We start from the raw sequence: 12,170 nt of genomic DNA, 5'->3' as shown, positions 1-12,170 counted from the left end.
CAGCCGCGTCGAACGCCACCCTCTTCCCCACCAGAATCGCCACCCCCCGGTTCTTCGCGTCCAATCCTGAGTGAAAAACCTGCCCCACCCACCCCTTCCTCAGATGAACCTGGTCCGCCACCTTCAAGTAGATCTCCTGGAGCCTTCAGCCCCTTCAGATGAGAAAATACCCTAGTTCTCTTAACCGGCCCATTCAGCCCCCTCAAGTTCCAGGTAATCAGCCCCCCTCCCCCGCCGGCTAGCCATAGCTTAACGACTGCTCGCCCCAGGCCAGCGCGCCCCGCCCGACCCGTTCCCCATGGCGATAACGCCTCTCCTCTACCCCCCCGGCCCACACCAGCTCCTTCCTGGCCATTCCTGCAGCAACCCGGTATCCCCCCCCCCCCCAGGCTAGGACCCCTCCTTCTGCTGACCCCGGCAGCTCCTGCCAAAACCCATCCCCTCCCGGCATGGGGTCATCCCCCTCTTGCCACACCTCCTTGGCAACGCTTCAGCGCGGGAAAGAAGACCCGTAGAGGCCCCGCCCCCACTGCAAGTTCCACCCCCCCTGCCCCGCAGCGCGTGAAATCAGAGGAAAGCCCGCGCTTTCATACTGCCATACCCAGCGCCGGCCCTAGGGTTGCTGGCGCCCCGGGCAAGCTGAACTTCGGCGCCCTTCGGGGAGGGGTCGGGGGTGTAGGGGGGGCGGGGCCGGGGGGTAGGGGGGGCGGGGCCGGGGGGGCGGGGCCGGGGCCGAGGGGGGGGGGGCCGAGGGGGGGGGGCTGAGGGCGGGGCCGAGGGGGGGGGGGCCGAGCCCGAGGCGGGGGGGGGGGCCGAGCCCGAGGCGGGGGGCGAGCCCGAGGCGGGGGGGGGGGCGAGCCCGAGGCGGGGGGGGGGGGGGGCCGAGGGGGGGGGGGGGGGCCGAGGCGGAGGCGGGGTGGGCGGGCCCGAGGCGGGGTGGGCGGGCCCGAGGCGAGCCCGAGGCGGGCCCGAGGCGAGGGGGGCGGGCCCGAGGCGCGGGGGCGGGGCCGAGGGGGGGGCGGAGGGGGCCGCCCTGGGGGAGGGTGGCCACCGCGCATGCGCATTTGGCACCGGCCCAACTGCGCATGCGCGGGACCCGAGTCTGGCGCCCCCTAGCACATGGCGCCCCGGGCGACTGCCCGAGTTGCCGATGCCTTGGGCCGGCCCTGGCCATACCCCACCCTTCTGACGCAGCTCCCCAAAATCCAGTTTCACCTCAACCCCGTACAGAAGAGAACATATAAACACAAAACCCCAGCATTCCCCACATAACCCACAACCATACCCAACAAACAGACCCACCCGGAAACAGAGCAAAAAGAAAACCAGCATAAAAAACATGTGTCAAAATTGCAAAACAGCAACTGCGAAAACAGCAACGACCATAGTGTGTCCCCAGACCCTAGTTCGAGTCCAGCTTCTCCGCCTGTACAAAGGCCCACGCCTCCTCCGGGGACTTGAAGTAGTGGTGCCGGTCCTTATATGTCACCCACAGACGCGCAGGCTGCAGCATTCCAAATTTGACCTGCTTGGCATGCAGCACCGCCATCGTCCGGTTGAACCCGGCCCGCCACTTAGCCACCTCCGCACTCCAGTCCTGGTAGATTCTCACTACCGAATTCTCCCACTTGCTGCTCCTCTCTTTCTTGGCCCAGCGCAGCACACACTCCCGGTCACTGAATCGATGGAACTGCACCAGCACCGCCCGCGGGGGTTCATTTGCCTTGGGCCTCCTGGCCAGCACTCTGTGAGCTCCCTCAAGCTCCAGGGGCAAATGGAAGGACCCCGCTCCCATCAACGAGCTCAACATCGTGGTCACATATGACGGAAGATCCGACCCCTCCAGCCCCTCCGCCAAGCCCAGGATCCTCATATTCTTTCACCTCGTGCGAACGTCCAGCTCCTCCAAGCAGTCTTGCCACTTTTTGTGAAGTGCCTCGTGCAACTCCACTTTCCCCACAAGGACCACGGCCTCCTCCTCCCGCTCAGCGGCCTGCTGCTGCAACTCCCGAATGGACACCTCCTGGGCCGCCTGGGTCTCAAGCAGCCTGTTGGTAGTCGCATTCAGGGAGTCCAGCAACTCAGCCTTCAGCTCTGCAAAACAGCGCAGAAGAGAAGCTTGCTGCTCCTGCGCCCACTTCCACCAGTCCTCAGGTGTTCCGCCGGCCTCCATTTTGTCCTTCTTCCCCCGCTTTTCTTGGGGAGCTGCTGCAGCTTTTTCCTTTGCCCCACTCCGGGTGAGCACCATAAATTACGGGGAATGCTCCTCCAGACACCTTCCCCCATCGGGATTTGTCGAGACAACGCCGTTTGGGGCCCTCAAATAGGCCCAAAAGTCCTTAAGTAGCGGGAGATGCCGAACGTGCGGCTTAGCTCCGCATAGCCGCAACTGGAAGTCACCGGAACCTATGTTAAGGTGCAAAGGATCAGCTGGGTGAAGAGCACAGAGTGAACACACGGTCACAATGGAACATATGCGATTTTCCACCCATTCATTTAAATGGGAGATCATCAAAACAAAAGTTCAACAACATTTTTTCTTTTGTCCCACAGGGTGCAAAAGGCGTCCGTGGATTGCCAGGAATTGACGTAAGACAGAGTCACCATAAAATTGCTTCAACTGCTCCAATTGATCAATGCCCAGAGCGGGGTTTACACTGAGGAAAATATTCTGTATTCATCTGTGTTTGTTTCTGAGCAAGAGCCAAGTTTAGGATCAGGGAGTGAGCAGGAGTCCTTTCACCATATCCCTCCTCCAGTTTTGGCTCATGGCAACAATCAGGGAGATAAGCAGACCTCTTAACAAGGGCACAGAAACTGCTGGCCAGTTTCCAACCCTCCAGTGTAGTCTTCAGCAATTAAACATTAATCGGCGTTCAAAGCAAAACCCAAGAGAAAAAAATATTAGGGAGGGGCATTCAAATAAATTGTGTTTTCATAATTTTTCATTGGACAGTTTCCATTTGTGGCTATTAAAATAATGCAGATGTGGGAAATATGCCCAACCAGCATTGGCAACCATGGCCTGAAACCAGCTGCCAAGAACACCAAGGTTGAGCATGGAGATGCTGCACATAGAACAGCAGCTGTTGGGATGCCAGCTGTGGCTCAGCAGAAAGACTTTTGCCTCTGAGTCAGAATGTTGGGGGTTCAGCTCCCACTCCACACACACTGGGTGAAATTTTCCAAAAAGTTGGCAAAGTTTCAGGTTCTGACTGAAAGCTGCCGTGTTTCTCTCCAGGAACGTGGCCAGGTTTTCTGTCCAGATATTCTAACTCTTTTCCAGAAGAAAATCGGTGGGTGTATTTTGCACTGTCCATCTGGGCAGGGTGGGGCAGGGTCTCCTAGAGGTGGCAAGCTGGGCTACACAGAGTTCAGGGTGGCATCTTTAAAGGCACCTCTGCACCCTGGCGTCGTCATCGCGACCCGTTTTCAATTTCGAACACCAGGAGTGATTCGCGCCAGTGTCACGTCACATCACCAGGGGATAGCAACACACGGGGCTGGAAGGTATGGCGCAAAGCCATTTAATTATATTTTAAAATATTGAAATTGATGGGAATCTGGTTCACGCCCTTTCTGAACCTGATCATGTCACTGGTGGGGGACAAGGGAGATCTCATTCTGAGATCTCATCGATGCAAATCCCAATATGGCCCTCTGGCGAGAGTTAGCGGTCATAATGGGAATTGCACTCTCGTCGATCGGGCCTGAAAAAGTGTATGTCAATAATTCAGTGCATATTGAGGGAATGCTCATTGTTGGACGCACTGCATTTTGGATTTAGATGTTGAACTGCCACCAGTTGCTCCCCCTCACCTGAATGTAAAAATTCCTATGGCACTAATTTTTAACAGAGCGAAGAGCTGGAGAGAATTATCCCCTGGGTTTTAGATGTTGCAATAAAGCACTAATTGGAAGAGAACTGGGAGCGTGTCACCCTGCTTTCAGTCACAGTCAGTGTGTGGGTTTGGGGAAGAGGGGGTGTAGTGAGCGGAAGTACTGGGTGGCACCGGGGGGGGGGGGGGGGGGGGGGGGGACCCAGGAAAAAATGGGGCGCAGGCTATTTGAAGGAACTGGTGCAGGAGTTAGCATGTTGTAAATTTCCTCCCAGGCCCACAATTACAAATCAGGTGTGAAATAATATTGAGCATTCTTAAACCACTTCCATGTGGATATGAGCACGTGAAACAATCACCCACAATTTGCTTCTCAATTGACAGAAAATTTAAAGTCATAAACTAGGCGATATTCCTGTGAGACTGCGGTGAAAGTGTGTTGTTGGACCAGAAATTATGTACCTTAAATCTTGCTGGGGTGAGGCATCTGACATTCTGACCCAATAGTTGGATTATCTCTGGTATCCTTTGCTGGAAGCGTGAGCTGTTAACGTTGTCATGAGGGCATCCAGGCTCTCAGCGAAGGATGGGAGCAACGGTGTTATCTCCTTAAATTGTGAGATTTATGGATTGAGAAAGAAATAGAGGGTGTCAGAGAAGGGTGAAATGGAGTCAGATCAGGTACAGAAAGAGGAAAAAGGAAAGGGAAAGAAAGATTTGATTAGGAGAGAGAGAAAATAGAGACAGAGGGGAGGGGTGGTGGCTAAGAGCAAGATGGTGTCTGTATGGAATAAACAGCAGTGAGATTAGACAGCAGGTTCTGGCAATTTGCAACTCCTGCCTTATCTCTTAATCCCCTGAATATGTTGGCTAATCTCTGCTTTAAATGTGTTGTTCCTTTTCCAGAAAGTTCTTGCCCATTGTGAAGTAAATGTAAAGTTGAAGTACTGTTAGGATTTGATTTTTAATTTGAATGGATCACTGGGACTGTAAAGCCTTTCAGAAAGCAAGAGCTGTGTTGTTGATCTCAAACAGTTTTCCTCTTGGCCTTTCTCTTTCCTTCTTAGGGAAAAGATGGTGTGAAAGGAGCACCTGGTTTGCCTGGACCTCCTGGACCGGGAGCATTCCCAGGAGCTCCCTTACCTTTCAATGAGGTATGATTACTATGAAAACCTGTCCCATCATTGATGGATACCTCCACATCATTAATTTTATACTTGAAGGGAGTAGATGAGGCGTGGGGTTGGGAGCGGGGTGGAGGGGTGGAGGCGAGGAGGTAGTTGGAGCCATTTTTACGCAATCAGAGGTTAAATGACAGGAATGACTTTTAGAAATGTTTATGTGGGATACTGCAACACGTTAACAATGAATATGGCATTGACCAACTTATCATTGCAGGAGACCGGGTTCAATTATACAGATTTGCCACTCATTCCTTTGCCTGCTGGACCCCCTGGTATACCGGTAAGTCATTTGTTTAGGTATTTATATTCATCAAACCCATCCATCATTAAGTCCAGCACGGTGGCACAGTCATTAGCACTGCTGCCTCACAGCTCCAGGGTCCCAGGTTCAATTCTGGCCTCGGGTGACTGTCAATGTGCAGTTTGCACTTTCTCCCCGTGTCTGCTGGGTTTCCTCCGGGTGCTCCAGTTTCCTCCCACAGTCCAAAGATTAGGGGCTGGTTTAGCACAGGACTAAATCGCTGGCTTTGAAAGCAGACCAAGGCAGGCCAGCAGCACGGTTCAATTCCCGTACCAGACTCCCTGAACAGGCGCCGGAATGTGGCGACTAGGGGCTGTTCACAGTAACTTCATTTGAAGCCTACTTGTGACAATAAGCGATTTTCCTTTCATGTGCAGATTAGATGGATTGGCCATGGTAAATTGCCCCTTAGTGTCCAAAATGGTTAGGTGGTATTATGGGGATAGGGTGTAGGTGTGGGCTTAAGTCAGGTGCTCTTTTCAAGGGCCAGTGCAGACTTGATGGGCCGAATGGCTTCTTTCTGCACTGTAAATTCTATGATTCTAAGATGCACCAATATTATATGGTTTACTCAAGCAAAATGTCTCTTGGATAAACAAAAAATCTCTTCCTTAAAAACATGAGAACTAGGGGCTGGATTAGACCATAGGGCCCTTGAGCTTGCTCCACCATTCAATATGATTGTGGCTGACCTTCTTTCCACTTTTCTGTCTGCTCTCCATATCTCTTGATTCTCTTCACTGACCAGAAATCTATCAATCTCAGTCTTGAATACGATGGTGGAGCATCCACAACCCTCTGGGGTAGAGAATTCCAAACACAGCACCTTGAGTCAAACATTTCTCCTCATCGCAGTCGTAAGTGGTTTAGCCATAATCCTGGGGGTGTGCCTCCATGTTCTGGATTACCGAGCCACTGGAAACAACCTCTCTGGGTCTATCCTGTCAAACCACTTCAGAATGTGTATGTTTCAACTAGATCACCTCTCATTCTTCTAAATTCAGGCGGGTAGAGGTCCAATTTACCCAGCCTCTCATCATCAAGAACTTGTTGGATTCAAGGGAAATAAATTCCGGAATAATCTTCTTTTGGAAGCAGAGACCACCTGGAATTCTTGGATCAAAAGGAGTGGAGGTTGCTTCTGTACATTGCTGCTGTAATACACTCACCTGTTATACAGTCTCTTGTAATACTCACTCCTATAATACACATTCTTGTAATATCTGCTCTTGTAATAAATGCTGCTGTAATACACGACTCCGGTAATACACGACTCCTGTTGTATACAGTTCCTGTAATGCCTGTTCCTTTAATACACAGCTCCTGTAATACACAGCTCCTTTAACACATAGTTCCTGTAATACACAGCTCCTGGAGCACCCGTTATTGTAATACGCGTTTCCCGTAACACATGGTTCCTGTAATATACGGTTCTTGGTAATATATGGCTCCTGTAATATACGGTTCTTGGTAATGTATGGCTCTGTAATATCTGCTCTTGTAATACACAATCATAAAATCAATGCTGCAGGAATAATCTCACCAGCAAATCACATTCTTGTAATACACTCACAGGTAACACACAGCTCCTGCATTTGCTGCTATTGTAATAACTTGCCCCTTGTTGAAAATCATTGTGATGACTGCAATCACTGGCAGGCCTAAAATTCTTGGATTTCTCTGCTTTGACCTATAGGGCGAGAAAGGAGAAAGGGGGCTCAAAGGTGAACAAGTAAGAAGCTTTGTTAATTAATGGCTGCTTTATTTTATTGAATTGCGTAAAAAGTAACATTTTGCAGAAGTCCTGGTACAATACAGAAGATCTTTGACATGTAGCTGCTTATATTATGCTTGCAGATACTGCAAGTCTGTACATTTCTTTAGATATCAGTGGCAATGCTTATTGCTAAAGCCTGGTTAATCTTTGGCAAGGTTGAGCAAGAGGAAACAAGCCTTAGACTCTAGATTTGGGGATGACTCAGTTCTGTTCGAATTTTCATTGGGGCTTGAGGTAGGTGGAATGAGGATAACGCATAACCATTTTTTTTGTAGGGTGACCCTGGAACACAAGGAAAAGGCATTGATGTCAAGGTAAGAAAGTACTACAATAAATAAGTCCTATATGAAATAGATTTAGACTATATAGTATACAGAAACTTCACAATCTCCCAGTAATAAGTTCAAAATATTTCAGTTTCCTTTAACATGAAGTGATAGAAATGATGAAGCTACAAAACAGGACTCCTTGCATGCCGAACAGCAGAATCATCATTCAATAAACTGAGCTAAGCAATCCCACAACCAATGGATCAGATCTAAGCCCTGCAGTCCTGCTACATCCAGTCGTGAATGGTGGTGGACAACTAAATATCTCACTGGAGGAGGAAGCTCCACAAATATCTCTGTCTTCAATGATGGGGGAGCCCAGTACATCAATGCAAAAGATAAGGCTGAACCATTTTCAACAACCTTCAGCCAGAAGTGTTGAATGGATGATCCATCTCGGCCTCCTTCGGAGGTTCCCAGCAGCACAGATGCCAATCTTAAGCCAATTTGATTCTCTTTGTGATGGCAAGAAATGGCTGAAGGAACTGAGTACTGCAAAGGCTTTGGGCCCTTAGAATATTCCAGCAATAGTACTGAAGAATTGTGCTCCAGAACTTGCCCCACCCCTAGCCAAGCTGTTCCAGTACAGCTACAACACAGGCATCAACAGGCAATGCGGAAAATTGCTCAGGTCCTGTACACACAAAACAGGGCAAATCCAACCCTGCAAATTACTATCCCATCAGCCTACTCTGTGGCATCAGTAAAGTGATGGAAGACAGTCATCAACACTTACTTAGCAATAACCTGCTCATGGACTCTCAGTTTGGGTTCCACCAGGGTCACTCAACTCCTGACCTCATTACAGCCTTGGTTCAAACATGACAAAAGAGCCGAATGCCAGAGGTGAGGTTAGAGTGACCATCCTTGACATCAAGGCAGCATATGACTAAATCTAGCTTCAAACCCAGATCCATTCTCATCTAGAAGGACAAGAGCAGCAGATACCTGGGAACCCCACCACTTGGAGGTTCCTCTCCAAGTCACTCACCACCCTGACTTGTAAGTATATCGCTGTTCCTTCACTGTCGCTGGGGCAGCAGCCAATAACTCATCCCCTAACAGCACAGTGGGGGTACCTACACCTCAAGGACTGCAGCAGTTCAAGAAGGCAACTTAGCACCATCTTCTGAACAGCAACTAGGGACGGGCAATAAATGCTGACCTATCCAGGGATGCGCACATCCCATAAATGAAAAAAAAAGAGCCTGAGTAACACTGGAGTCTATGAGAATCTGAGTGAAACTCTGCTGCTTGGAGTCATACCTGGCACAAAGGAAGATGATTGTGGTTGTTGGAGGTCAGTCATCTCAGATCCAGGACCTCCTCAGGATAGTGTCCGAGGGCCGATCATTTCAATTGCTTCATCAATGACCTTCCTTCCATCTTAAAAGTCAGAAGTGGGGATGTTTGCTGATGACTGCACAATGCTCAGCATCATCCATGAGTCCATGGATACTGAAGCAGTCCAGGTCCAAATGCAGCTAGACCTGGACAATATCCAGGTTTGAACTGACAAGTGGCAAGTTACAGGTGATTAAGAAGGCAAATGGAGTTTTGTCCTTCATTGCTAGAGTGATGGAGTTTAAGACTAGGGAGGTTATGCTGCAATTGTTATAAGGTGTTAGTGAGGCCACACCTGGAGTATTGTGTTCAGTTTTGGTCTCCATACCTGAGAAAGGACATACTGGCACTGGAGGGTGTGCAGAGGAGATTCACGAGGTTAATCCCAGAGCTGAAAGGGTTGGATTGCGTGGAGAGGTTGAGTAGACTGGGACTGTACTCGTTGGAATTTAGAAGGATGAGGGGGGATCTTATAGAAACATATAAAATTATGAAGGAAATAGATAGGATAGATGCGGGCAGGTTGTTTCCACTGGCGGGTGAAAACAGAACTAGGGGGCATAGCCTCAAAATAAGGGGAAGTAGATTTAGGACTGAGCTTAGGAGGAACTTCTTCACCCAAAGGGTTGTGAATCTATGGAATTCCTTGCCCAGTGAATCAGTAGAGGCTCCTTCATTAATTTTTTTAAAGACAAAGATAGATAGTTTTTTGAAGAATAAAGGGATTAAGGGTTATGGTGTTCGGGCTGGAAAGTGGAGCTGAGTCCACAAAAGATCAGCCATGATCTCATTGAATGGTGGAGCAGGCTCGAGGGGCCAGATGGCCTACTCCTGCTCCTAGTTCTTATGTTCTTAAGTTACGTGTGTGCCGCAGGCAATGGCCGTCTCCAAGAGAGCACCATCACCCCTTGACATTCAATGCCATTACCATTTGCTGAATCGGCTACTATCAACTTCCTGAGGCTACCATTGACCAGGAAATGACCTGGATAACCATATAACTACTGTGGCTATGAGAGCAGGTCAGCGGCTAAGAATCTTGTGGTGACTCTCCCAAAACCTGTCAACTATTTACAAAGCACAAGTCAGGATTGTGATGCAATAGGGTCCACTTGCCTGGAAGGTTACAGCTCCACCAATACCCAAGGAGCGTGACACCACCCAGGACAAAGCAGCTCACTTGATTGGCATCCTTTCCACAAACATTCACTCCCTCCACCAGTAACGAACAGCGGCAGCCGTGTGTACTAGCTATAAGATGCACTGCAGGAATTCAACAGGAATCCTCAGTCAGCACCTTCCAAACCCACAACCATTACCACCTAGAAGGACAAGGGCATCAGATACATGGGAACACCACCACCCGCAGGTTCCCCTCCAAGTCACTCTCCATCCTAACTTGGAAATATATCACTGTCCTTTCACTATCGCTGAGTCAAAATCCTGAAACTTCCTCCCTAAAAATACTGTAGGTGTATTCACACCACGTGGACTGCAGCAGTTCAAGTAGCTCACCACCACCTTCTCAGTGGCAATTAGGAATGGGCAATGAATGCAAGTCTGGCTACTGATGCCCATATCCCATGAATAACTATATTGATTACGATTCGTACGATTAGTTTGTGTGCAAATCTGGTCTCATCCTGTCATGTGAAATAACAACATTAGAAGAACTTAGTAAGGAATTGCATTCCAGACATGACACTATTAGTCTCTTTAAAGGACTTTGGAGGAAACATTTTCTGTCTGTGGCAAGGACGTCCTTGAAGCTTCTTATTCATTTATTGCTTTGGCTTATTTTGTAATTCCTCCAATTTATCTCCATGACGTTACCCACTGTCCTGTAATATCTGAATATTAAAAGGTCGATATCTGCTCCTGGAGTCCAGCTGTGCTGCTATAAAGATGTGAATGACTGCAGCCTGCAGTTGATTCTCAGGTTTTTATTTTCCTCTATGGACAGTACAGCACCTCCTACAGTAGCCCTGAAGAGATCAGGATCACCATCTATGTGAAACCATAGATGCATCTCCACATCCCACTATTTAATGATGTGATAAATTGCTGCTATGAATTCCAACCTGTATCTCCTCCGTTTTCCTGATGAGAAAGAATTTTACTTGTGCTGTAAACTCTGTGGCCTGACCCTTTGTGAGTCAAGCCTTTCATTTCTCCATTATTCCCTTCCCACTGAGCAATGATTTCAGGAAACGTGGGAATGAAACTCAAGTCTAATTGCTCACAATTTAAAGGAGAACTTGGGGTAGATTTTGGCTGGACTTATTGTCAAAGAGCATTAGGCCCCTAATTAACATATTAAGAACTGTTTTTAGCAGCGTTGAGGAAACTTGAAGAATCCAATTATCTTTTGGACGTTATTATTGGACCTGCTTTCAACGCCCTTTTAGGCATTGCATTCCCGATGGTGATAATCTACTGATTAAAAATTCTCTTTATTGTCTCCCCTGGTTCTTTTGGCAATTATCTTAAATTTGTGACTTCTGGTTACTGGCCATTCTGCCAGTAGAAACAGTTTATTTTAATTTACTCTATTAGAACCATTCATCATTTTAAACACCGCTATTAAACCATCCAAGCTCCTCTGTTGTAATAAGAACAATCCCAGCTCTACTAGTCTCTTGACATAACCTAGTATGTGGGATTAGAAGAGATAGGTTCTTGATGGTGGGCACAGACACAATTAGCAAAAGGGCCTATTTTTGTGCTGTAAAACTCTATGGCGGAATTTTCCCCAAAAATGACAAAGGGCTGGATTTTCAGGACCCATTCCCCGTGAGTGCAAATTCCGTTATGGCCACTCGAGCTCGTGAGAGAACCATAACGAGATTCGCGACAGCAAGATTTCCGAGCACGATGCTCCAGGGCCCTCCCAAATCAGGTTCCTGCCCAAAAAGGAAGTGAACCTGATTTCAATAAATTAGAATACATTAATACATTAACACTTCATTAAACAACTTCATGCCTTATCTTTGGGCAACGTCAAATGATTCCCCCGCCCCCCCCTCAGTGGCGATTACTATTGGTTTCCAAAAGCGGAACCAGTTGTGATTACCACGGCGGGGGTGCGGATGTGAGTATTGCCCCCTTGTGGTGAGGGACCTGGCTGTACAGTGCCCTGGCAGTGCCAGGTTGGCAGTGTCAGGTTGACAGTGCACGGGCGAGGCCTTTAGGGAACACCATTAGGCAGGGTCTCATTATGTAGTAGGGGAGGATAGTGGATGGGGGTTGAGAGTGAAAGAGGGGAGAGATTGGTATCTGAGTTTCTGAATCCCAGCTTTGCTGGCAAGGGGTGGCACAGTAGCATAGTGGTTAACACTGTTGCTTCACGGCAGCATGGACCTGGGTTCGATTCCCGGCTTGGGTCACTATCTGTGT

General features: G+C 48.8%; 1 protein-coding gene across 1 annotated transcript in view; it reads left to right on the top strand.

Annotated features, from left to right (window-relative positions):
- The window catches only part of LOC119973530 (collagen alpha-1(VII) chain-like), a 528,770-nt gene that overhangs the window by 301,239 nt on the left and 215,361 nt on the right, over nt 1-12,170 (top strand). The window contains 5 exon segments of the mRNA XM_038811804.1: nt 2,554-2,589; nt 4,907-4,993; nt 5,238-5,303; nt 7,021-7,056; nt 7,377-7,415. Of these exon segments, the coding sequence (XP_038667732.1) occupies nt 2,554-2,589; nt 4,907-4,993; nt 5,238-5,303; nt 7,021-7,056; nt 7,377-7,415 (264 nt within the window).

The sequence above is a fragment of the Scyliorhinus canicula genome, chromosome 11 (assembly GCF_902713615.1).
Source record: "Scyliorhinus canicula chromosome 11, sScyCan1.1, whole genome shotgun sequence".
Classification (NCBI taxonomy): domain Eukaryota; kingdom Metazoa; phylum Chordata; class Chondrichthyes; order Carcharhiniformes; family Scyliorhinidae; genus Scyliorhinus; species Scyliorhinus canicula.
The sequence above is the reverse complement of the archived record's forward strand: the minus strand, read 5'-3'. Positions and strand labels throughout refer to the sequence as shown.